The 21,800-nt window shown below is 42.2% G+C and overlaps 2 protein-coding genes across 3 annotated transcripts in view; one reads left to right on the top strand and one right to left on the bottom strand.

The window, feature by feature from the left end:
* TIMP3 (TIMP metallopeptidase inhibitor 3) overlaps positions 1 to 12,486 on the top strand; it is a 36,443-nt gene extending 23,957 nt beyond the window's left edge. Inside the window, exons 2-5 of the mRNA XM_075753854.1 lie at positions 2,821 to 2,903; positions 9,137 to 9,248; positions 9,931 to 10,052; positions 10,691 to 12,486. Coding sequence (XP_075609969.1) covers positions 2,821 to 2,903; positions 9,137 to 9,248; positions 9,931 to 10,052; positions 10,691 to 10,888 — 515 coding nt within the window. The 3' untranslated portion in view covers positions 10,889 to 12,486. The remainder of the gene's footprint in view (positions 1 to 2,820; positions 2,904 to 9,136; positions 9,249 to 9,930; positions 10,053 to 10,690) is intronic.
* Positions 1 to 21,800, bottom strand: part of SYN3 (synapsin III) — a 203,255-nt gene that overhangs the window by 118,155 nt on the left and 63,300 nt on the right. For both annotated transcript variants that reach the window (XM_075753811.1, XM_075753818.1), the window contains one exon: positions 18,235 to 18,324. In XM_075753811.1, the coding sequence (XP_075609926.1) occupies positions 18,235 to 18,324 (90 nt within the window). The remainder of the gene's footprint in view (positions 1 to 18,234; positions 18,325 to 21,800) is intronic.

Below are 21,800 nucleotides of genomic sequence, written 5' to 3'. Positions count from 1 at the left end.
TGGTGAAGTTGTTGATTAGTCCGTAAATCAGAGTTGGTTTCTTTCTGAAGTGGCTGTGCTACTCCAACTAGAAGTTAAAGGGCTGCCAAGCTAGCACAGGAAGATAATGGTGTTTTAGGTATTTTGTCAGCAATTGGGAATGTGCCTGTCATCTTTTATGCTGTGTTCTGGTTTGGAAACCCTAGAATTTTGCAATATTGCCTTTTAGTATAGTTCTTATCATTGTCAATAAGGTATCAGATTTCATTGTTGATTCCAGATGTGTTGGGCAAACACCAGGTTTTTCAATTTCAGTATATCGGATGTGCAATAGATTAAGATAAGACTTTTGACATCCTTTGCTGTAGACTCCAGCATTAGTGAAGTGCCTTGGAATTCACAAAGCTTAAAGAAATTGTGTTCTTTCTCGTTGACCCTTAGGCAGTCTGGATTTTGTAGCTGCTGTGGTGGTGGTGGTTGGGGGCAACAAATGGGAAAACCTAGTTCTTTAAAGATAGTTGCAGTCCTCAAGGACATGCTTCAGTGTAGCTAATAAATTTTCAAGAGGGGAGCAAATCGAAGTCTGAACAACTTGTTAAGTAGTACAATCAATAAAACTGTACTGGCTTGTACTGCCATTGGATAATAGAAGTTTGAAAAAAAATTTAAGAATGAAGTTTGACACTCAGTGAATGAAGGTTTTGTTGGTCCTTTGAGTCAAAGCCAGCAGGACTGTCTTACCTAGTTTAAAATTTATTTGACAAGTCTGGCTGAAGCATAGGATATAAGTCAGAACAAAGTGAGTTTGTCTTCATTTCACACCATCCTCATGGAACAAGTTCTAGGAACTGGTGTGTATAACCAGACCTGTCTCTTCCTTTAAATCTATTCTTCAGATTATTCTGAAAGCTGGGACAAGTTTTTTGCCTCATTAATTTAGTCTAGGTAGTGAACAAAAATTTAGCCTCCTCTTTTTCTCATTTCTTCCACTGGGCTTCTACAGCTGTTTGAAACCTGAATCAGTTAAGAAGCAACAAGGTGCCTGTTTAATGTCCTATATACTTAGCAAAATGGATCCCGGAACTTTGTTGCTGCTTTTAGATATTTCTGTAATGCAAGTAATAACTCGTTGTGTTTTCCTGCTTGCAAAGGAGTACCTCCACCTCTTTGTCTCCCTTCCATGCCTTCCTGCTTTTTAATGAATTGTTTTCTGTGATGTATTAATATGATACATTCAGCAAAACACAGATGAAATGCTGCAAAAGATTGCTGTGAAAGCACTACCTCTGTCCTGTGCAGGGAGTTACGATCAGGACCTTCATAGATTCAGAGGAAATGATGCATGTGGTCTGTTTTAGTTGCTGGAATTCAGTAGTCTGGAACCCTTGGGCCAAATATTCAGCAAAGGTGCATTGTTTGCAGTGGTGTACTGGTATAAGCTTTATGCAAAAGCATCTGATATCTCCTCTTCCACAAAAAAAAGGGTTTATATACAACTATTACATTGGTAATTGTGTTATAAGTACGTTGCATTCTTTGGATTATTCTACTGGAATAATTTTCATAGCCTTTGCGATGAGAAGCTTAATGAATAAATTTTAGGTAAGATTTTTCACAATTATGTTGTAGTTTTGATGTTTCTCTTGATTGATAAAACTTGGTTTGGGTTTTTTTTTTTTGTCCTGTTGTTTGTATGAGTGGTGTTTGAGGTACAGGGTTTTCTAGCAGTGATCCTTACTCTTCCCAGGATTGGTATCCAATCTAATTTTCTGCAGCCCTTGTAAAAATTAAGCCACTTATGGTGCTTGCATAATGTGATTGTTCTAGGAGAGTAGACTTGAGCTGAATAACGCCTTGCCATGTCGCTAAGCTTTGCTCCTCTACTGAGATGAGTAGGTGATTGCAGAACTTTTTCAAAGAGGATCGATGGAACAGGAGGTTTTTTTGGAATGCCCCAAAAATGCATGAGCAGGAGAACTCTTCATTAAGCACTGACTGTAAACTACTCACTAAATCCATCCTTATCTATGATGGCTTGGGCTTGGTTGGCATTGCTGTGGTGCATCTGTGGTACGATGAAGATACCTGCGTCAGACTGGATGCTGCGTGCATGCACACACACACACTGCCTCTTAGTATCCATGAAGCAAAGAAGTGCAGTGTATTTAAGGTCTGATGGGTCAGCTTTAGTTTGTCTTCCAGGTGGCTTCTGTCTGGCCTGGCAGCTTTCTCTGTGGGCTTGATGGTTGCTGACCAATCCGGTTTTGCACAGTAGCCATTTGTTCTAGGGAGCTGTTTGTTGTAAGTTTTGTGGTATCTGAAAGGTGGCAGCTGTAGTGAAGTCCCCAGATATGGGATATTTCAGTGTGCTGTACTGTATTGTTATGGTTATTGGGAAACAGAGCACTGGGCACCCAAAGAACAATTTAAAAGTAGTATCTTTTAGATAGCAGAACATCATTCTGTATTGAGAGTTAAGACATCAATTACAAACTCCATACCAGTGGCTGGGTGCAAACATTTTAACCTGTCTCGATCCCAGCTGTAGTCTGCTTTACAGATTTCAGTGAGATTTCAGCATAAATAATGCTTGTTCTTACTCTTCACACAGAACTGGATTTCCTCTAAATAAATACTTGCTTTGTCATCCCATTCTACATACCTTCATTCTGTGTCAGATTTAGAATAAATTGAGAGGAAGGTTGGCCTGCAGTTTTATTTGATTTTACAGAATAATTTATCTAACAGGTTTTGTTTGTTTTTTTTTTTAAATGGAGAGTCTAGCCTAACTGTTGCATAAAGTTGTTTATAATTTGTTGTATTTTTCCTCTCTTACTACAGTGATCCGAGCTAAAGTTGTGGGAAAGAAGCTCATGAAAGATGGACCATTTGGAACGATGCGATACACAGTCAAGCAGATGAAGGTATGTTTGCAGACATTTCATATAGGCTTGTAGATATGATAATGATTCGAATTAACATGTAATAACAGAGTTTGCATACTTAAAATAATAGCACTCAACTTTTTGTATTGGTCAGCGAGAATTGAAGGTAACTAGCAATTGGTAGAAACTTGCCTGGAGAGGAAAAGGAGCAGAAGAGGTCGTTCCTGACATAAAATGCTGAATTCCTGAATTCTTCCTTTATTTTTAAAATTTCTGGTAGTAAAAGATGCCAGATGGGCTTCTCTAGATACCGGAGTCCTGTTTGTGTTCAACATACACAGTGTTAGACTGTGGAAACACAAGATTTTCCATGCAGCCCTTCCATTAAATTCAAGATGTGGTGCTGGTAGGGGGACAGTGGTCTTTCATCTCTTTCCTTGCATTCTTTGTGACCACCAGTTGGAATGGTGGCATTTTTTTCCGTGTGCAGAACAAATGAAACTTGTATAGTGAAGTCTTTATATAAAGCTAAACCAAACACCATAGCTTTCAAATATCATCAGAAAAGCTGTGAAGTATTGACTCCGAGATTAAAAGAGGCAGATCTCCTGCACCAGTTGCTTGGTTTCTCTAGTTCCTTTCTTCAGAGCTCTAATTCTTTGCTGCACAAACTGCACTCAACCTGCTGCTTTGGACTTACTTTTTTTCTTAAACTGACCCCTTGTTATGTAATACTAAAAATCAGCCATAGATTGTTTTTCTTGGCTATGCCATTCCAGTCATGAGACTGGTTTATGTCTTTAAAAAAAAAAGAAAGGGAATGGAAAAGCTTGGCAGGGACTGCAGAAATCTGAAACCTATTAGACAAAGTAAAGGTTCAGAAAAAAACAGTAACTTGCCTGCCTCGTAACAGTAACTCTCTTTATAAGGCAGTTTATAGCTAAGCACGCAAGCTGGGAGGAGGAGATGCAAAGCCTGTTTCATAAGCTGTCGCAAAACCGCACACGTAGCCAAATCTGGTCCTGGCGTGGCTCTTCCACTAGAGTGGAATGCTTGCACTTTGAATTACAGGGCATGAGGTGTGCTGGGTTTACTAATTTCCTTAATCTTAAAAATTTCTTTTTAAGATTCAAAAGAAAATATGTAATTGTTGATTAACTTGTATTTGTAAAAAAAGACAACTGGCTACGTTGGCAACAGTGAGACAACGCTGTCACTCTTTTTTTGATCGTTGTCTCTGGCCTCATCAGAGTTGCAGCACTGTGTGCTGTTATTGTCCAGTTTTGTCACTCTCCAGCTCAGCAAGTGTACCCCACTTCACAGAACTACTCAACATCCACATGCTGCAGTGGCTTCATCAACTTTCATTTTTCTGATTTCATGCTGGTCTGTCCAGGACCCCTACTTTCCCTCCTACTCAGTTCCAAGAGTTTGGTGCTTCCTGCTTAACATATGACAATGAACAGGGTCCAGTGGTGATCTAGAATAACAGAAGTCCGCAAAATGAATGACTAGCCTTTACCAACCATAATGCTAGCCTCTCCTAACTAATGATGCAGCCTGCCCCATTGTCAGCCAGCAAGCTGCAGTGTCAGAGATCTCTGGAATAGCATTAAGCATTCCTCCTCTGACCTAGGAGCCTGCAGCAGTGTTCCTGCTACAAATAGAAAAGGCTTCTGTGTGTCTGCTGGCATGGGGAGGCACATAAGCCCAGGCAAGGTGAGCATGTTGAGTGGATCAGCGGACACTATTCATTGACACCATCGGGTCAGTCTTTAAATAAGATGCCTGAGCCTGTCATGGCTGTTTTCATTGGGTTATTCTGCAGCACAGGGCCAAGATGTTTACAGTAGATACTGCAGTAATCTGCAATGTCCTCATGCCAAGACCACAAGAGAACAATTGCCTTTTTGCAGGAGCAGATCCACAGTGTTTTGTTAGGAAGCTACATATCGAACAAAAGCAAGAGTGATTTTAAAGGGGAAATCGTGTGTTGGTCGAACTGCCTCTATGCCTGCTACATAGATGGTGGGCTGGTGAGATGTTGCATTGCACATTTAACTGTGACATTTGGCAGGAAGGAACCTGAAGCAGTCAAAGTGCTCAGTAGAACCAGAATGTCTGGAGGACATAGTTCTTGATCAACCAACCAGCTGTCTTTGAAACTCTTCTGTCTTCTGCTGAGCTTAGAGACTTCAGTATAAAGAGAGATTCAGCTCCATACAGTGGGGAAGCTCAGAATGACACAGCAAATCTCTCCCTTGCTCACCCCAATGAAAGCTGACTGTCCTCCCGCTGAAAAGAAAACTAAGCAGGCCTATGGCTCTGCACAGCTGCATGGGAACAACTCTGAAGATAAAACTAACATGTCAGTGTTTTTTTGGCCACCTATAAGCCCGTCTGCACCTGCAGATGAAAAATAAACAAGCCATTTAGTCTATCAGTGTGTACTGAATTGCCTGTGAAAAGAATTGAGAGCCTTAAAAGGCAACAAACAATCTTTGTATTTCTTTCATGGGTTCCTTGGGTTTGCTGTGGCTGATACTTGCTCTCACTAACACCCCTGAACTCGTTGCTGAATTTCACAACTAAACCAGCTTGGGGCCTGGACTGGAGCACAAGGTCAGCCCACAGGCACAGAACAGTGCCAGGCTTTCTAGCATTCAGGTTTGTTGTCCGAAAAGGCCTTGTGCTTTTTCAAGCAACCTCTGCCTCCCTGCCCCCTGTCCCACTTTCTCAAATAATTTAAGAATATTTCAAGATCAGCACAGGACTGATCTAACTTCTGCATGTTCTGTGATGCTGCAGTGCATTCTGAGAATGGCCCAAACCCATTTCAGGAAACTGCAAAGGAAATGAGGAGATAAGATATTTCTACTCCATGTGCACAAACAGTCCTGGTTGACCATGGCAGCACTCTGCACAGGCTGCCAGCAGCAAGGAAGCTTTCCTTGCTTTGTTACTAATCTGTAACATGAGTCTAATGGGTGAAATGTGATAGTCCCAAGAAGAAAGAAGTGGTGTGGGATTAATTTAGTTTCGTTTTAGACAGACTAAAATGAGGTGTTGAGTCTTTCCTGCTCTCTTGATTGTCAATGGAGAGAGGCAGGAACCACCAAAGTGTAATTCAGCCCACTGGTTGTGGACAGCTATTTTAGGATGGGCTGAGCCGTTCTGGAGGTGCCTGTCCTTTGCATTTGATGAGAGAGGATGCCTAATTCATATGAAGTGCCTAAATTTTAGGTAACTGAAGATTAGGCAAGATGAATTCAAGCCTTGGTATCTAGTGTGACCTCACATGGGAGGAGTAGAAGGAAGGACATCATATCACAGGGTGAAGCTAATCATGCAGCAGGAACCACCACAGGACTTGCATGTGCATTTCTGAGGCATTATGGGGGCTGCTAAGGGGAATGCTGACACAGCTGGAAATAGAGCAGCACTAGCAGACACCACCATGTGATGCTTGCTAATACTTTGTTCCCTGTCATTATGTTTCCAAAAATACACATTTGTGGCGACAGGAGGACTCCAAGGGTAGCATTTAGGAGAGAGGCTAGCTTTATGGTTGGTTTTCTTCTGACTGGTCTAATAGCACTTCCAGGATATTTTGTGTGTCTAAAAATAATGCTTAAGGTATTGTTTTATTTGTTTTGAAAGAGGACATCTGTAGAAGATTCCCCCTTGCCAAATTTTCTTTTTCTTCCTCTGAGAACCAAGGTCATGGAGAATTTTCTTTAGTCATCAGAGGATGAGGCAGGCCCTGTCTGCCCTCACCACTGGGTCAATTAACGTGACAATTACTAGCATCGATGAGGGTCACTGAGGGGTGAGCTGAAGTGCTTTTTGAGAGGCTGAGCGTGCTTCCTTCAGCAACTCTGACAGTAGTGTCCCTGATGGTAATGTGAACAGGAAATTAGGTCCAGGAGTTGAAAACCAAACCCTGGTTCAGCATCACTGGTTACTTCATAGGCTGTCATGTTGAGCTTGATGGTGCAGAAGATGCAAGGACTGACGGCTGTGAGGGTCCTGTAGGAAGGGCCTGAGCACCTTCTCAGAGGAATGATTAGTCTAGCTTGTAGTCCTTTCTGCAAGGGGGAGAATGGGCTCAAAGTGTGCCCGTGCACGTGTAGACATTATAGCACAGGTATTTAATTAGCCCAACACTACTTGGAGCTTAGCACTCTGAGTGACAGATCACTCGTACTGCACATGCACAGCATACAGCTCTCTGTAGCATAGATAACGCTACAGAGAGACTGGGCAGCCCCAGCTGTTATCTTAGCTAGTCTTATCTGCTTAGATACTGTTATCATAGTTTCTTGCTGTGACACCCACTAGAATGGGGTCTGAACACATGATCTTTATTCTGTGTGCCTTTCCTCACAGTAGCCTTGGGAAGGAAGGCAGAGCTGTTCTACAGATGAGGAAAAAAAGAGTACTGAGGGCTAAATAACTCATCCAAGGACAGAAAGGATGCTTGTGCCAGAACCTAGATCTCCAGCTATCTTGAGCATAATTGGAAAATCTGAGTAGATCATCCCATACCAAGAAAATTGCAGGGATAAAGTAGAGATAAGGCAAGGTTCAGTTTTTCCACATTCTTTGAAAGACTTTGGTCACTTATGGACACAATGGTGTATTCCAAACATGATCTGTGAGCTTTTGTTGATACAGTATGATTAATTTTTAAAAAATGCTTTCCTTGCGTATTTGCTGGGTGTAGAAAGAAGGCTGGAAAATGCAAACCCTTTAGCATGTCTTTTACTGTACACAGTAGTGCTGTTACTGAGTTGTGATACTGTTATAAGATTATGCTGATTGGGGTAATTAGGGAGAAAAAAAACCTGGCAGACATTCTGTGGATGCTCAGAAGATAGTTTGACCTCTCAGCATAGCAGAATTAGTATTATTTTTTAATATTTTTATATGCAGTATCTAGGCCTAGCATAAAATCCATTAAATCAACATTCTTTCAGAAGGAAAAAGGTTTGTTGTTTTTAAAGGAGGTGGGAGAATAGTGAAATACTCTGGGATAATAGGGGACTTCAAGAAATAGAATACAGCCTGGAGGAGAATACCACAGCTTAGGTGACACAGCAGCAAGGTTCTGTAGCTTTGGGATTGTTAGGGATTTTTTTTTTCTTCTTTTGCCTCGCTTTAATATTTACAGTTAAACTGAACGTGAATCTGCTCTCTATCAATAAAGTTTAAAGAGAAGAGGATAGGCTGGGAAATGCTATGAAACTGTGGCTCTTTCTGACTTACTGTTTAACTTTTAAACATTGGCCATTCTTACAGTTGGTGGGGAAAAAAGAGAGGCTGAACGCTTTGAAAAGATAACCAAATTTTAAAGATGGAATTTTCAGGAAAATAATTTTCAGTGTTTTAACAATAGGCTATGTTTCATTGGTGTACACATGCAGTGGTTGTTTCATTATGCTACTAACAGGTGGGAATGAGTTTCCCTAAACTGCAGCAGTAAGGTGAGGTCAGATAGGGACACATGCTAATTTCTGACTGAATCCAACTGCCAGTATATCTGTGGGTTCATATTTCAATTAAACTGAACTGTAAGAAAGATTATGAAAAAGGAGAAGCAGCATAGAGGAATTATGTATACATGATACTTTCTTTATGGCGCCCATCAGTACTGGGCTAATTTTAGGAGATGGGCTAGAATTCTATTTCTGACCTCATTTACGTAGAGAAACATTAAATCCTTGCTGAGGTCAGCAGGAGTTGCGTATGCTAGGCATTTGAGAAGGAGGTGTCTGGCTTGATGACTTAGATCAAGCACCAAAGGTTTGAAATTCTTACAGCAGCAACACTGGAAAATAGGGTCATTGTTTAGAAGAAAAATCCCTTAGTTAAGAAGAAATTGTTTAAATGAAGGAGAAAGATTCCAAACTTGAACTAATTTAATTTCTCCCTAATTACGAACTATATAAGGGAAAAAATTGTTCAGGATGTTGGCAGAGCTTGCAGTGTTGGCACTCTGCTCACTCAGTACCACTGGAACTAATGTGAGTGGGGAAAAGTGGTCCCTGTGCTGAATTGCAATGGCTTGTTAGCAGGTGGGGTTTGTGCTTTACCAGCAGATCTGGTGGGGAGACTTCCATCAGAGTTCAGCTAGTGCCATTAGTCCTTTACCCTTGTAAACGCGAAAAGTTGAATGCTTGCCACTACAGTCTAGGAACATAGATTGTAAAGAAGGTAAGTGAAAAGTTGTCATCTTCAGATGACTTAAAGCATTTTTATTCTTTCTCTAGATGTACAGGGGCTTCCAGATAATGCCACACGTTCAGTACATCTACACAGAAGCCTCTGAGAGTCTTTGTGGAGTCAAGCTGGAGGTCAACAAATACCAATATCTGATTACAGGTAAAGGACAATGTACTTCATAATCAAAACCTCTTCCGTTCTATACATACACCTGCTAAGGAGGATATGGGCAGCTGTGTAGACAGCTCTGTACGCAGCTTCCCAAGTGTTACAATGGCCAACAGTACTTTGGTGTCCTTTAATGCTGAGAGTCATTTCACTCTCTAGATTTCCCTCTTTTTCCTAAAGTATCTCTTATACCCAGCCATGTTGTGACAAATATGCTGTATGACAATCCACAGCTGTCAGTTCATACCTGAACTCGCATGTCTGTGACATGGAACTGGTTACTACTTGGCTGCGCCAGAAATGGAAGACCCCTTTTGAAACGAGCTGGAGAAATGGAGGCTGCTGAGATGGGGGGATGGAAGGAGATAGAGATGTGGCAGTTGTCAAGTCTTGTTTCTAGTGAAGGTGTCAATTCACTTTGCTCTGTTGTTGAGAGGAGCTTGACAGTATTGCCTGCATGCTGTTGCTGGTGCTTACAGCTGGCACAACACTCCTAACTTACAGAAGTGGTGTAATCTTGCTGGCCAGAGATTCCTGAACCAGTTAATAAAAAGAAAGCAGTTGCTGAGCAGTGACTGAAGCCAAACATATTGAGAGCATTAGCAATCTCAGGAAACAAGAAAAGTGCTTGAGCTGAGAAGTGCTAACTTGTGACCATGTCTCTGTTTTCAAGGCCGCGTGTATGAAGGGAAGGTTTACACTGGCCTGTGCAACTGGTATGAGAAGTGGGACCGGCTGACTCTCTCCCAGCGTAAAGGACTGAATCATCGTTATCATCTGGGCTGTGGATGCAAGGTATGTGCATCTCTAATTAGGTGGCGTTAAGACATTCAAACCCTAGAATTCTGTTTCCCCTGGCTGGTAATACCAATGGTGCTGGTGAACAGCCAGGAAGAGGAATGGAGGACAACAGTTTTTACAGGGAAAAAGTAAAGCTCAGCTTTAATGTAGAGACCAGAGAAGAGACAATCAGATACAAATGCAGAGTCTATGTCTTTTTAATGCCCTGTTGGAATTAACTGGGGTTGGGGAAGACTTTCAGAATCCGTGCAGAATCATTTACAGGTGAATGAAATCAGGTATCAGAGGCTTGGTAAGATATGTTCAGCATTTTTCCTGTGTAAACATTTTGAGTGCTTAAAACTTCACAGACTGGTGCTGGCACTAAGATTTTTGCTCATGGCCTCAGGCCTGCAAAAACATAGACACAAGCTCAACTTTTCTGCACCTGAAGAGCCCTTTTGACTCTGGAATTACCTGTGTATGTGAAGCTAAGCACATGCTTATGTGCTTACTGAACTGAGGCTGAATTTTGGATTAGTAAGCAAGGTTTGAAGGAGTGAAATTTTGAATCCCTTGTCTCTGGTAAAAAGACGTTTGACATAATGTTGTTTTTCCACGTAGCCTTACCTGATTGCTTTTTACAATTGCAGATTAGGCCCTGCTACTATTTGCCCTGCTTTGCCACCTCCAAGAATGAGTGTATTTGGACAGACATGCTCTCCAACTTCGGCCACTCAGGATACCAAGCGAAGCACTATGCCTGCATCCAGAGGGTGGAAGGTTACTGCAGCTGGTACAGAGGATGGGCGCCTCCAGATAAAACGATAATCAATGCCACAGATCCCTGAGCACGCTATCCCTTCCTTATCTCCCCTCTCCCTTACTTGTGGCTGATCTTCCTTTGGACACTAACTCTTACCAGATCATGATGATGACAATGAAATTAGTGCCTGTTTTCATGCAAATTTTAGCACTTCGAACACTTAAAAAAGAAAAGAAAAAAAAAAGGAAAGAAAAGAAAAAAAGTCTGTGCTACCTTACTGAATTTGTAATCACCTTTTCCATTTTTTGATACCACTCATTTTGATCAGATGACATTTGGGAGCTTACTTTTGCACACCAGAGGGAAAAATGGGAGGGGAAAAAAAAAAAGAAAAGAAAAAAGATGGAGCTCTTGCTCTCTTACACCTATCATTAGCTGTAGCAATATAATCTCTATTTTTTTAGGAAAACAAAAATCTAAAAACTATGCCAATTAGGCACTGTATTCTAAGCGATGGCTTCCTGTCACCCTTCCTCATGCACTAAGTGCTGAAAATACATAGACATGGTTTCATTAATCAGATTGGCAAATGAAACAAACTGAAAAGAAACCCAACCTAAACTCTGGAAAAAATGACGTCCAAAAGAAATCCTCTTCTGTGGGAGAGATTGGCAGTGTGATTGACTCCAGCAGTGGGAGAATTCACCTGGTGCGTCTGACCACATCATCTGGTAAAAGCATTGTTGACTGATTGTCCTAGCTAATTCAGTCACAGTGTGAATGCAACAGGACATCTGAAGTTCTGGCTTTCCCCAGAACAAAAGAGAGAGTATTTTGTATTTTTGTTGTTGTTTAAAAAACAAAAAAAGCCCTATCCCATATGTTCAGGGAGGTAAATCCACCTACAGCAGAGCAGATGAAGTGCTGTGCCATCCTGTTTTGAGCAGCATTGGCCCCTGAAGTATTTGCAGCTTAGCTTCAACAGCAAAACCAGCTTGTGAACACCTTAAACCAAACATGCAAAAATACCACCTCTAAATCAATCACATGGAAGAGGGAAAGGGGAGACTTGCTAGAGCTCTTACTATAAAAAAAAATCTATTGCCAAAATAGTGTTTTGCTGAACTAAGATGTATATACACATAATGACATAAGCTATTTTTGACAGGACGTGGAATTTTTTTGGTGTTACAAACAAAAGAATGGTTTGATTGTGTTTTAAAGACAGAAATATTGACATTCCGAGTCAGTGAGTTGTTTTTAAGATATTGACGCTCCAGTGTATCTGCAATAGTGGCTACAGTCATTGTTTCCTCTGTACCTCCTTGCACCACGGTTCCTCCCCTGCAGCTACACTAGCTGCATTTGGTTATATAGTGAAAGGAAGTGTGTGTGGGGGCTAGGCAAGGAAAAGTGGTCCTCTAATAAGTGCTGGCTGGGATCATAAAATTTCAGCTGCCCAGAGGATTCCTTCTGTGTCAAGAGCTGTGTTTCCCTCTAGGCACTGTTAAGCATAGCTCTGTGCATGTGCTCATACCATGTCCTGCAGTGATGTGGGAGGAGGAGCCTTACTGTCTTGTGCTTTGCTGTTGACTGGAGAAGTTTTTTTCGTTCTATTTTGTTTTTTATTAAGAAAACTATAATATAATTTTTCTTATCAAATAAAAGTATTTTAAGTTTTAATGATGGTGAAGAAGGGGTGCTGACAAAATGGGTGACTGAGTTTTGGATGGGGAGGGCTTGGGCAGGGAGAAGATTATGCTTAACTTCATTTTTGTATTATTATGATTATTTATCTTAAGTTTCCATATATCTTCAGTTCATTCCACTTAGAAAGCAGAGCTGCCACCAGCAGGAAAAAGTATTGCAGTGACTCCAGCCCGGGGCAATACAGCATGTTACAGTCGGTGACCTCAATTACTGGACAGTTGTTTGGGACCTCTTTGCCAAACGGAGAGGGTGTCTGAGATGGGCCCTGATGAGTTTTTACGTTCCTTGTGTGCTGCCAGAGCTCTGCCAGACGTACATCCCCTGAAATGTCCCGTTTACTAGATGAATTGTTGCAGCAAAAAGCATGTAGCTTCATTTTTAACATGAACTTTAAAAGGCATTTTTGAAGACTTGATGTAAGAGGTGCCTAGGTCTGCTGTGTATTTTTTTTTTCAGCTGCTCTGAGTGGCAACACAGCACAAACCACATTGAAAGTCTGTTGGATTTTCCTGTGATTCAGGCTTGGAACACTTCAGAAGTCCTCTTCCCTGTGACTACTCCTAAATTACGGGTTGGAGATGAGAGGGAGAGTAGGGTGCTTCACAGCACCCATCGTAGGATCAGGTGGTGGGTCAGAATGCTGCCCCTTTTGGCAGAGTACGGGGTTGGGCTTTGGGCACAGTGGAGCAATCTCTTAGAGCTGTGCACAGCTGACAAAAAACTCTGAAGGTCACTGAGGGCAGAGTGGAGCCCGCCTCACCACCCTCACCGTTCGCATCGCGTGGCGTCGGCATTGCTGAAGATGGCTCTCCTCATGCTCAAGGCGACTTTGCAAAGCTTACGTCTCTTTGGGCTGCAGCCACTTTTCATGGCTTTGGAAGGCTAAATGAAAACGCCCCTCGATACAGTGAAGTGTTGATTTGAATTTTCATTAAACTGCAGCTCTGCATATTTTACCTGTCACTGATTCATTTAGCTAGCTGAGACATCACAGTATTGCACTCAAATTATTGTGAAAATATTTGCATTCTAATGCTATGAGGACTTATGTCCCTAAGTAGGATATAATGTAGCTATGTGCTTTGTAAACAACAAACCAGCAGATGCATTACCAGAAAATGAAGCATATTCCCATTTTATATTGCAGATAGTGAAATATTTCTGAGATGCAGACAGCTAGACTGGCAGGGGTGAGGGTTTGGTAGCAGATCTTTCCCCTTGCTGAGTAAAGAAACAGTTGTTAAGGCTTTTAAAAACATGGAGCCAAAAGGAGGGGGAAGAATCCAGTAAAAATACATTTCTTTTGGGAGGCTTCTTAATTTGGTTTCTGTGCATGCTATCAGGGACATGTATTTCTTGGGCTAAGCTTTAGCTTGTGCTTGCATTAAGAACCTGACTGAAGGCTCCCTTGAAGTGGGAGGGAGCCATTAAATGGATTGAACAGTCCGTGGAAAGACTCCATGGACTCAAATACTTCTTCCTTTCTGTCTGCTCCCCTTTCTTCTGTCTTGCTAAGTCACTTCTGCCTGCCAATGGATAAAACTCTTACAAAACTCATTACAGCAGGCCATGCAAGATGTAGGAACACCAGGCATGGAGATGGGAGGAGGCAGATGTGAAATTCCCCCCAAAATGTTAAGTGATGGAGCATACAACGGCTTGCAGCAGCACAGATATCTTCCTGTCACCTCTGACATGCTCCTCACTTTGCCCCACAACCTAAGGTTAAAGAAAAACTCAATGGCACAGCTCGTGTGGGCACAACCTTTGGGCATGTACAGGGTGAGGGCTCCCCCCCCATGCTTTAGATATACCAACATTATTAAAAGTACTTTTTAAAATGCAGAGCTCATTTCTAGGCTGTTGCTGCTCACTTTCTTATTTATAGATATTTTTCCTTATTTGCTTGAGAGTGTTTGCCCCTTTAGAATTGCAAAAAATATGAAAAATGTATTGAAGGTTTGGGAAAGATTGGATTCGATTTTCCTAAATGGAGGGAGTAGAGAGCAGGAGGAGATCTGTGCATGGAGTACCTTGAATAAAGTCCTCTTGCGGGAGGCTTTCCCCCTCCACTGTGTGGGAGAAAACTGCCATTTTAGGTCTAAATTTCCCATGTTTTGAAGAGTTACATGGCCCTTTAGGTAGGACTATTCTAAAACCTAAATATATCACTGTATCCCATTCATACTTGGCTGGAGTTAAATGCTCCCTCACGGTGATGGGAAACACTGTTGTTTTTTACAGTAAAGACTATTTGAAGTTAAGGCCTCCATGGGAACAAGCTTCCATTCTTTCAGATGTCTCTGAAAGTATATCTGACTTACCGTGTATTTTGTAGCTTAGAAGGGCAGAACAAAATTTAGAGAACTGCAAAATTTTTTTGTCTTTTTTTCAAATAAGTGGCTTTTGGGGCTACCAGTCTTGAGAAAAATCTTAAAAATCCACTAAATATTTGCTGCTGCTTTGCCTGTACTGGCTTCTCCTTCTCTCTGACACCGTCCTTCCTTCTTAGAGCCACTCTGCTGTTCCTGATAGTCACGGAAACTTGGGGAGGGAACCAAACCCATGTGAAAAATCTTGTCCAGAAGGAATGTATTTGTTGCTAAATTTTCTAGCACTGTTTACAGTTTTCCTCCATGTTATTTATAAATTTTATATTCAGTGAATGTATATTGTCTTTTAAGGTAATGTTGCATAATGTTCACTTTTTATAGTGTCCTTTTATTCTAAACAGTAAAGTGGTTTTATTTCTATCACAGACATTCTGTCTCTGCTTCACTTGTATTAGTTTCTGTCCACTTCAAATGTACGCAAATGGCTTTCCAAGTGGATTTATTCATTTCCTTCCCTTTCTTGATACCGTTTTATTGGGCCCAAAGCAGATATTCCACCTCTGGCAATTCTTGCGCTTTGGCAAAGATCCCTCCAGGAGTCCCTCCCTCTTTTTAAGAGGTTGGTTTATCTGAGAATGGTTATTGGGGTCATAAGCCCAGGAAAGGTGAAAAAATCCCTTTTGAAGTGAATGTCTCCCACTTGTTAACTGGCCATAGGGGGTCACTACAGAGCAAGGCAGTCATTGTGGCTGTCACCAGTAGGCCCTCAGAAGTCCTAACAGATGCCAGATTGCTCTTGTTTCCAGTAAACTGATCACTGGGGGGAGGGTTGAAACGTACATGGCCCTGGCAAAGGGAAGAGAGATTAATCTTTTGGATCTTTTCTGCTGTGAATTGTCAGAGCCTTGTGTCGTCTCTTCAGGTTTGCTGTTTTAAAGTTGGTTAAAAATGCCCTGTTGTCATGAGAAGGAGGCTTCAGAAGAAGCATTTTCAACTAAATTAAAATGCTCACAAAAATGGCCCTACTGTTAGAAATTGCCTTTATCTCACTTTTACTTTAGGAAAATCTCTGTCCTCTACAGACATCCTCTATGGATGAAAGGATGAAACAGATTTTTAAATCTGTCCTACATTTAATCCAAAGGTTTAGAAAGTAAGCTTTGGAAAGTTTTGGACATAGAAGGATGAGGATCTCTAATGTGAGAACTTCATTGCTTAAAGTATATCACATTGCAAAGAGGTGAAACCATAACACCAGTTATAAACACTTCCAGGGGGTCAGCCATCAAAGGACCACAGTGTGTTTTACGAGTGCTAACTGGTACAGCTTGAAAATGCCTCTAGGAAAGGGAAGAAAAAGAGCGGTTAAAGGGGGATCATTATATTCCTATCTGACACATGGAGAAGCTGATGCACAGTGGGCAACTTTCACAGGTACTTGGTGAAGTGGTGACTGCAGCTTGGTTGGCGTGGTGTAAGCACTTGCCCTCTAAGCCCCTCTCAGCCCAGCATGCTGTGAAGATGCACCCAGAAAAGATCTTGAGAAGTTCTGTAGATTCATTCCATGAGGCAGACCCCCCACCTGGAAAGGGCTGGCCTGAATTTGCCCAAGTGGATTGTTGCTTGTGTAAATGTTTGGAAAGTGACTGATTTAAACCAGGCTACTCAAGCTTGCATGTCAACAATAGTGTTTGTGTTCGGATGAGATTATCTGCTGTTTAAAAAGGTTCCTGTATTCTTTTGGAAGTAAGCAATAGCATGTCTAAGTAGGTGATCAGTTATAAAGCTGACAAATATGTGAAATTAAGATCAGTGGTCTGATAAACTATGCTGGTAACAGATGTATTTACATGCTGAGGAATTGAGAATCAGATTTCCAGACAAGAAAATAATGCTAAAAGTGCTAGCTAACGTATTTGCAATGAAAACCTTAACCAAGTCTTCCAAATATACCATTCCTGAAGTGATGGTCAGTTAAAGTCACGACTGTCCTGAAGCATTGCATGTGTCACAAAACCCTTTTTATAAATCAGCAGGAATTACATGCAACAGGATTTATCAACTAATTTGTCTTAAAAGTCTGCAACAAACTATCACATTGTGTTTAAAGACCATCCATTTCTTTATGTCTTAAATGATAATACAACTCTTACCACTGCATTACTTGAGTGCCTCACAGCACTCATGACGGTACTTACCTTCATGACGTGCCTGTGAAGCATGGAAGTGCTGTTGTCCACACAGCACAGCGTATTGGAACAGAGGGATGAAGGACCAGTATTTTGAGGTATTCAGGTACCTAGCAAGCACCAGTGGGATTTTTCACAAGAATCTAAATGAGAATTCCTTTTGAATTTTGAAGCTCCCACTAGGCGCCTGTATCCCCCATTGCGTACCTACACCCTATTATGCATTGTGGTTGGCCCACAGTGTTGCAACAAATGTGTGAGAAAAGAGGGGTTTGAATGGTTTTGAGCCCTAGTTTGACATCTCAGCAACTCTAATCTTCAGGCTGCCAATGCTGCTTGAGTTCACAATCAAGCATGGGAAATAAGCTTAGCCAACCAGTGGCTCACAGGGGGGGTCATGGTTCACACAGGGTCTCATCAAATCCTCAGCCAGGTAAGAAGAGCCACTAATTCATGGATGTAAGTTGGGAACAAAAATTCATGAAGGACTACTCATCCTTTTAACCCAGGGAAAACAAGAGACATGAACAGTTTTAAACAAAGCCACTGTCTTTGCCATGTTCTCCAGGACTAATGGCACCTACGCAGACCTCTCTGGGAGGTGCCCTAAGCGTTTGGTACAGTGTCCAGTAGCCACACAGGGCACTGAGTGTTTAGTTGTTGACAGGAAGACTTGACCCCAGGGCCACTGTACAAAGGAAACATTGCAAGCTGGAACAAACTCTTTTTCAAGAACTCCAATTTGCTTTGAGTACCTAGTTGGGCTGATAAATGTTTCATGGATGGCAACCCCGTGACAGAGCGAGCAAACTGTGAAACAAGCATCTCTTATGGCTTGTGTCCCAAATCATCAGCGTATTTTCAACAATTCCAGGAGGGGGAAAAAATCCACTTTATCTAAATAAAGTGATTCCTTACTCTAAGGGATGAGTTTTTGTTGATCAGATTTTACAATGGATTTTTGTTTTGATGTTGAGCCTGTTGTAATCTTTCACTTTTTCAGGGTCCATATGTGACCTGGGGGAGGGCTGGGTAAGAAGGGAAAGAGGTTCCCAAGCACTGTTTTATTCCATATTGCTTTTAGCTAGCAATTCTCTGGAAGTAAAACTGAGAGTCTTCCCACCATTCCTCGTGCCCAACTCACATTTGTTGCTTCTCCCCCCTCCACCCTATAGTCAGAAGACAGCAAGGGTACTCACCATCTGCTTATGGCTTGGGAAGAATGTTTGCTCCACGAGGGGGAACTTCTCAGGACCCAACGAATTGAAGATTTTAATGAGCTGAGAGAACTTGGGGTGAGGGAGGGAACAGAAAAACAGACACAGTGGATGTCAGTGGCTTATTGTATAGTAGGTAAGTGCTTGCAAAATGTTCTGATAGTGGTGAAGGAGGTGCGAGAAACATGTTATTATGCCTTTCCCACCTCGCTTTCTTGACCTGAGAGCAAGAAAATACGAAGTTACTGTATTTACCCAGGGCCAGGCCAGTCTGTGTACACAAACCTTGGACTATGAGAGCAGAGAAGGGTTTCAAGAGCCAGAAGGGGATCAGTTTGGGTTCAGTTCGAGATCTGCTACGAGCAAACTTTACTTTCCAAATGTGGCTGGGGAGAGGGTGGGCCCCTTCTTGGTAGAGGAAAGGGCTCAGAGGAGTAACCAGGCAGGAAATCAGTGCCACCACTCCTGAGCAGAGGCAAAATAAATCAAAGATCTCCTTTGGATCTCTGCCCCACAGCCAAATCAAAGCAAGGCACATTTACCCGTTGTGCTGAAGAGGAGGAGAATTGCTAAGGGACAGAGATGACTCGAGGGAATTGCCCCCCATGCATGGCAGGAGAAAGGGGAGATCATCTGCTGCCCCTGTTGCATCTACCAGTGAGGTCTGAGGGAAGCACCAGTCTGTGAGGATAGTATCTGGAGAAAGCAGTATGTAAACATCAATGGGGAAAGCAACAGTGCTGGTATTTCGTGTAGAAGGCAAACATTTGCCATCGTCCCAGCCTGTCAGCATGAACTTCACCATTATCACCACGATCACCACTATTACAAACTGCTTATCATTCAGGGTTGTGCCCAGCCAAACACAAAGCTCTCCATGGTAGGACTCAGTTCTGATTTCTGTTCGAATTCCTGCTCCGCTTCAGCCATCTGTGAAGCGAGCAGGCTGTTCTGTGCATTGTCTGTAGCCTCCCTGTTCAATCTATCATTGATCAGCTGGAAAAAAGCCCCAAAACTATAAGAGAGAAACTTAATAACCATGACAGAAACTGTTGCCGAAGCAGGCTATACCAAAGAGAATAAGAGGTGATATATGTATGTACCAGAAACCTTCTGGATCTCAGCAGTAACTCAGATTCTTTACAATCACACCTCTAACCATTCTGCTTTCTCTCTGAAGAGGTACAGCCCCGTTACCACGCCAAATGCTGAGCTGGCAGTGCTGTTGGTGAAGTGGTTAGACTGGCAGCCTTGCAGAAGGGGGAGTAAAGCTGAATAAGGTAGCTTGATTATTTTCATGGACACCAAGAGAATAAAGTGATTGGGGATTGCTCCACAGATAAGAATCTTGTTTCCTGCTGAGCTGGTAGATGTGACTGTATTCCCCATTGATGTCCTATTTGCAAAGTAATTTAGAAACTGAATGTAGTTTCCAAGCCCCCTCGAATTTGATAAAATCAAGTGAAAATAATAAAGGCCTCCAGTCTGGGCCAGGTCTCACGGTAAGGCCTTTACAAAAGTTCTTTCAAGTTCCCCATCAAAGCTGCTAGGGATGCATTCATCTAGAAGGAGATCTTTGTGTCACCTGTGAGGTAACACACAGATTAAGGGAAGGAGATAGACCTCTAGGGAACAAGGGAAGGGAAAGAAAGCCCTCTTTCCTCCCAATAGCATCAGCTCCCTAATCTTACGTGTTCTGAGCACGTCTGAGCAACAGCTGAAGCCAGTAAATGTGCCAAATCACAACCCCGAGGTTACACTGCAGACGAAGAGAGCGCTACTGAGAATATTCTCTGCTGAGTAGCTACGTGAGGGCTCCTGTACTGGTTACTGGGCTAGTCTAAGCAAAAGCATGTCTGTATAAACTGAAATTTCACTTGCTGGTGGAGAAGAAATACCTCTTTGGGAGTTAAAGCCTGGTAGGGGTGTAAAAATATGCAGCCAGTGTGTCAAAAAAAATCAGGCTGCAAGGTGTGTGCCAGTCCCAGGCCACATGCTGAAGGGGCAGCCGCCAGCAGATTTGCAGGCAAATGCAAAGAATCCTTTTGCTAATCTTGTAGGTCAGAATGTGACATTTAAGCAAACCCAGAAAAGATAAAAGGACAGCATATCCCATCACTAACACCATCACCCCCTCACATGCATCAGCAGATAAGAGAAAAACTCCTCGTGTAGAATAATTATCACTGGCGAGGAGAGTATTGATGTTGGGGAAGGAGGATGGCTTTCTTAACTACCTGCACTAGCCCTGCGCATCCTAGAGAAGAAACATAAAGCCCTGTTTTGACTAGCAAAGTGAGCAAACGGGGCTTAAAAGTTGAACAGAATGAGACAGAGACAGGGAGAGGAGGAAAAACACCCTGACTGAGAGCAGCACAGGTCCTCGCTGCACGTGCACACAGTCCTGGTGAAACATGGACGCCGTGACGTTGAGGTGACATACGTTTATCCTAGGAAAACAGCTCAAACAAAATAACTGGAACAACTGTGCAGCTGACAGACAGCATCCTGACTTGTTCTTTGGTCTTCCTTTTGAAGCGTACAGCTCTTGGCTGTTGCTGAAATAAATATTTCAGGTGGACAGGTGAGAGACTCAGCCATCTGGGGGCGTCCTCAATGGGCCAAGCCTGCAAAAAGGTCTGACTTTGGTATTGACCCTCATGGGACAATTCCCTCCTTTTTTCCTTTTTTTTTGGCAATTGTTAGGGACAGGATATTGGCAAAGAGACACCCATGATATACGGTGCAGCAGCCTCTTAGATACCTGTAGCAGAGCTCAAGTAGCACCTCCCAGTGCATTTCAGATGGGTAAGGATGTTATTGTCAGCAGCTCAGCTAGATATAACTGCCCCTTCCACATTTTGGTATCGGTTCGTACTTTCTGTGGTTCCACTGGTTTTAGTGAGATTGCATCCAGACCAGAGAGACATGGGTCAAGGCAATGATGTGGCACAGTCTGGGTTTTAAGTGAGATGCCTTGCCTGGCTGGTTGGCCATCAGAGCTACTTGCAGGGAGTCTTTACAGAGAAATAAAAAGATCCATTCAAAGGATCTCAAGGCCTTTTGCATATTTTTAAAGTGCCTAGGTCATCAGGGAGCCTATATCCCTTGACAGTCAATAACAGTTTGGCTGGGAGTCTCTTGGACTCTGAGGATGACTGTCTTCGACACTTCGTATTTCCTGCAGTCTTACAGATGCAAAAGTTGCCTTTACAGTTACGGACATTACTGCTTGTAATATGAGTGCTACTCTTAGCATTCTTCCCACGGTATTTTTGTATTGTAACTTTAAAAACACAAAAATTAGTGTTCGAAGCATGTTAGTGGTTGAAGCATTGTGTTTAGGCTGCTTGTAGCATTATTCCTCAATAATTCTGGGATCATCTTAAAACTTAGGTTTCTTACATGTTTCTCTGTGTGTGAGATCCCCCAAATACGTCTGTTTCTCTTTCCAAAATGCTTATTTCAAACTGTGCCTTTGTTTAATGCAAATTTTAACCTTTGAAGAAATTTGTGTATTGCAGTACTGGAAACCTGGCAAATGTCAT

This window comes from Balearica regulorum, chromosome 1 (genome assembly GCF_011004875.1).
Source record: "Balearica regulorum gibbericeps isolate bBalReg1 chromosome 1, bBalReg1.pri, whole genome shotgun sequence".
In the NCBI taxonomy this organism is placed as follows: domain Eukaryota; kingdom Metazoa; phylum Chordata; class Aves; order Gruiformes; family Gruidae; genus Balearica; species Balearica regulorum.
This window is presented reverse-complemented; position numbering and strand designations above follow the sequence as displayed.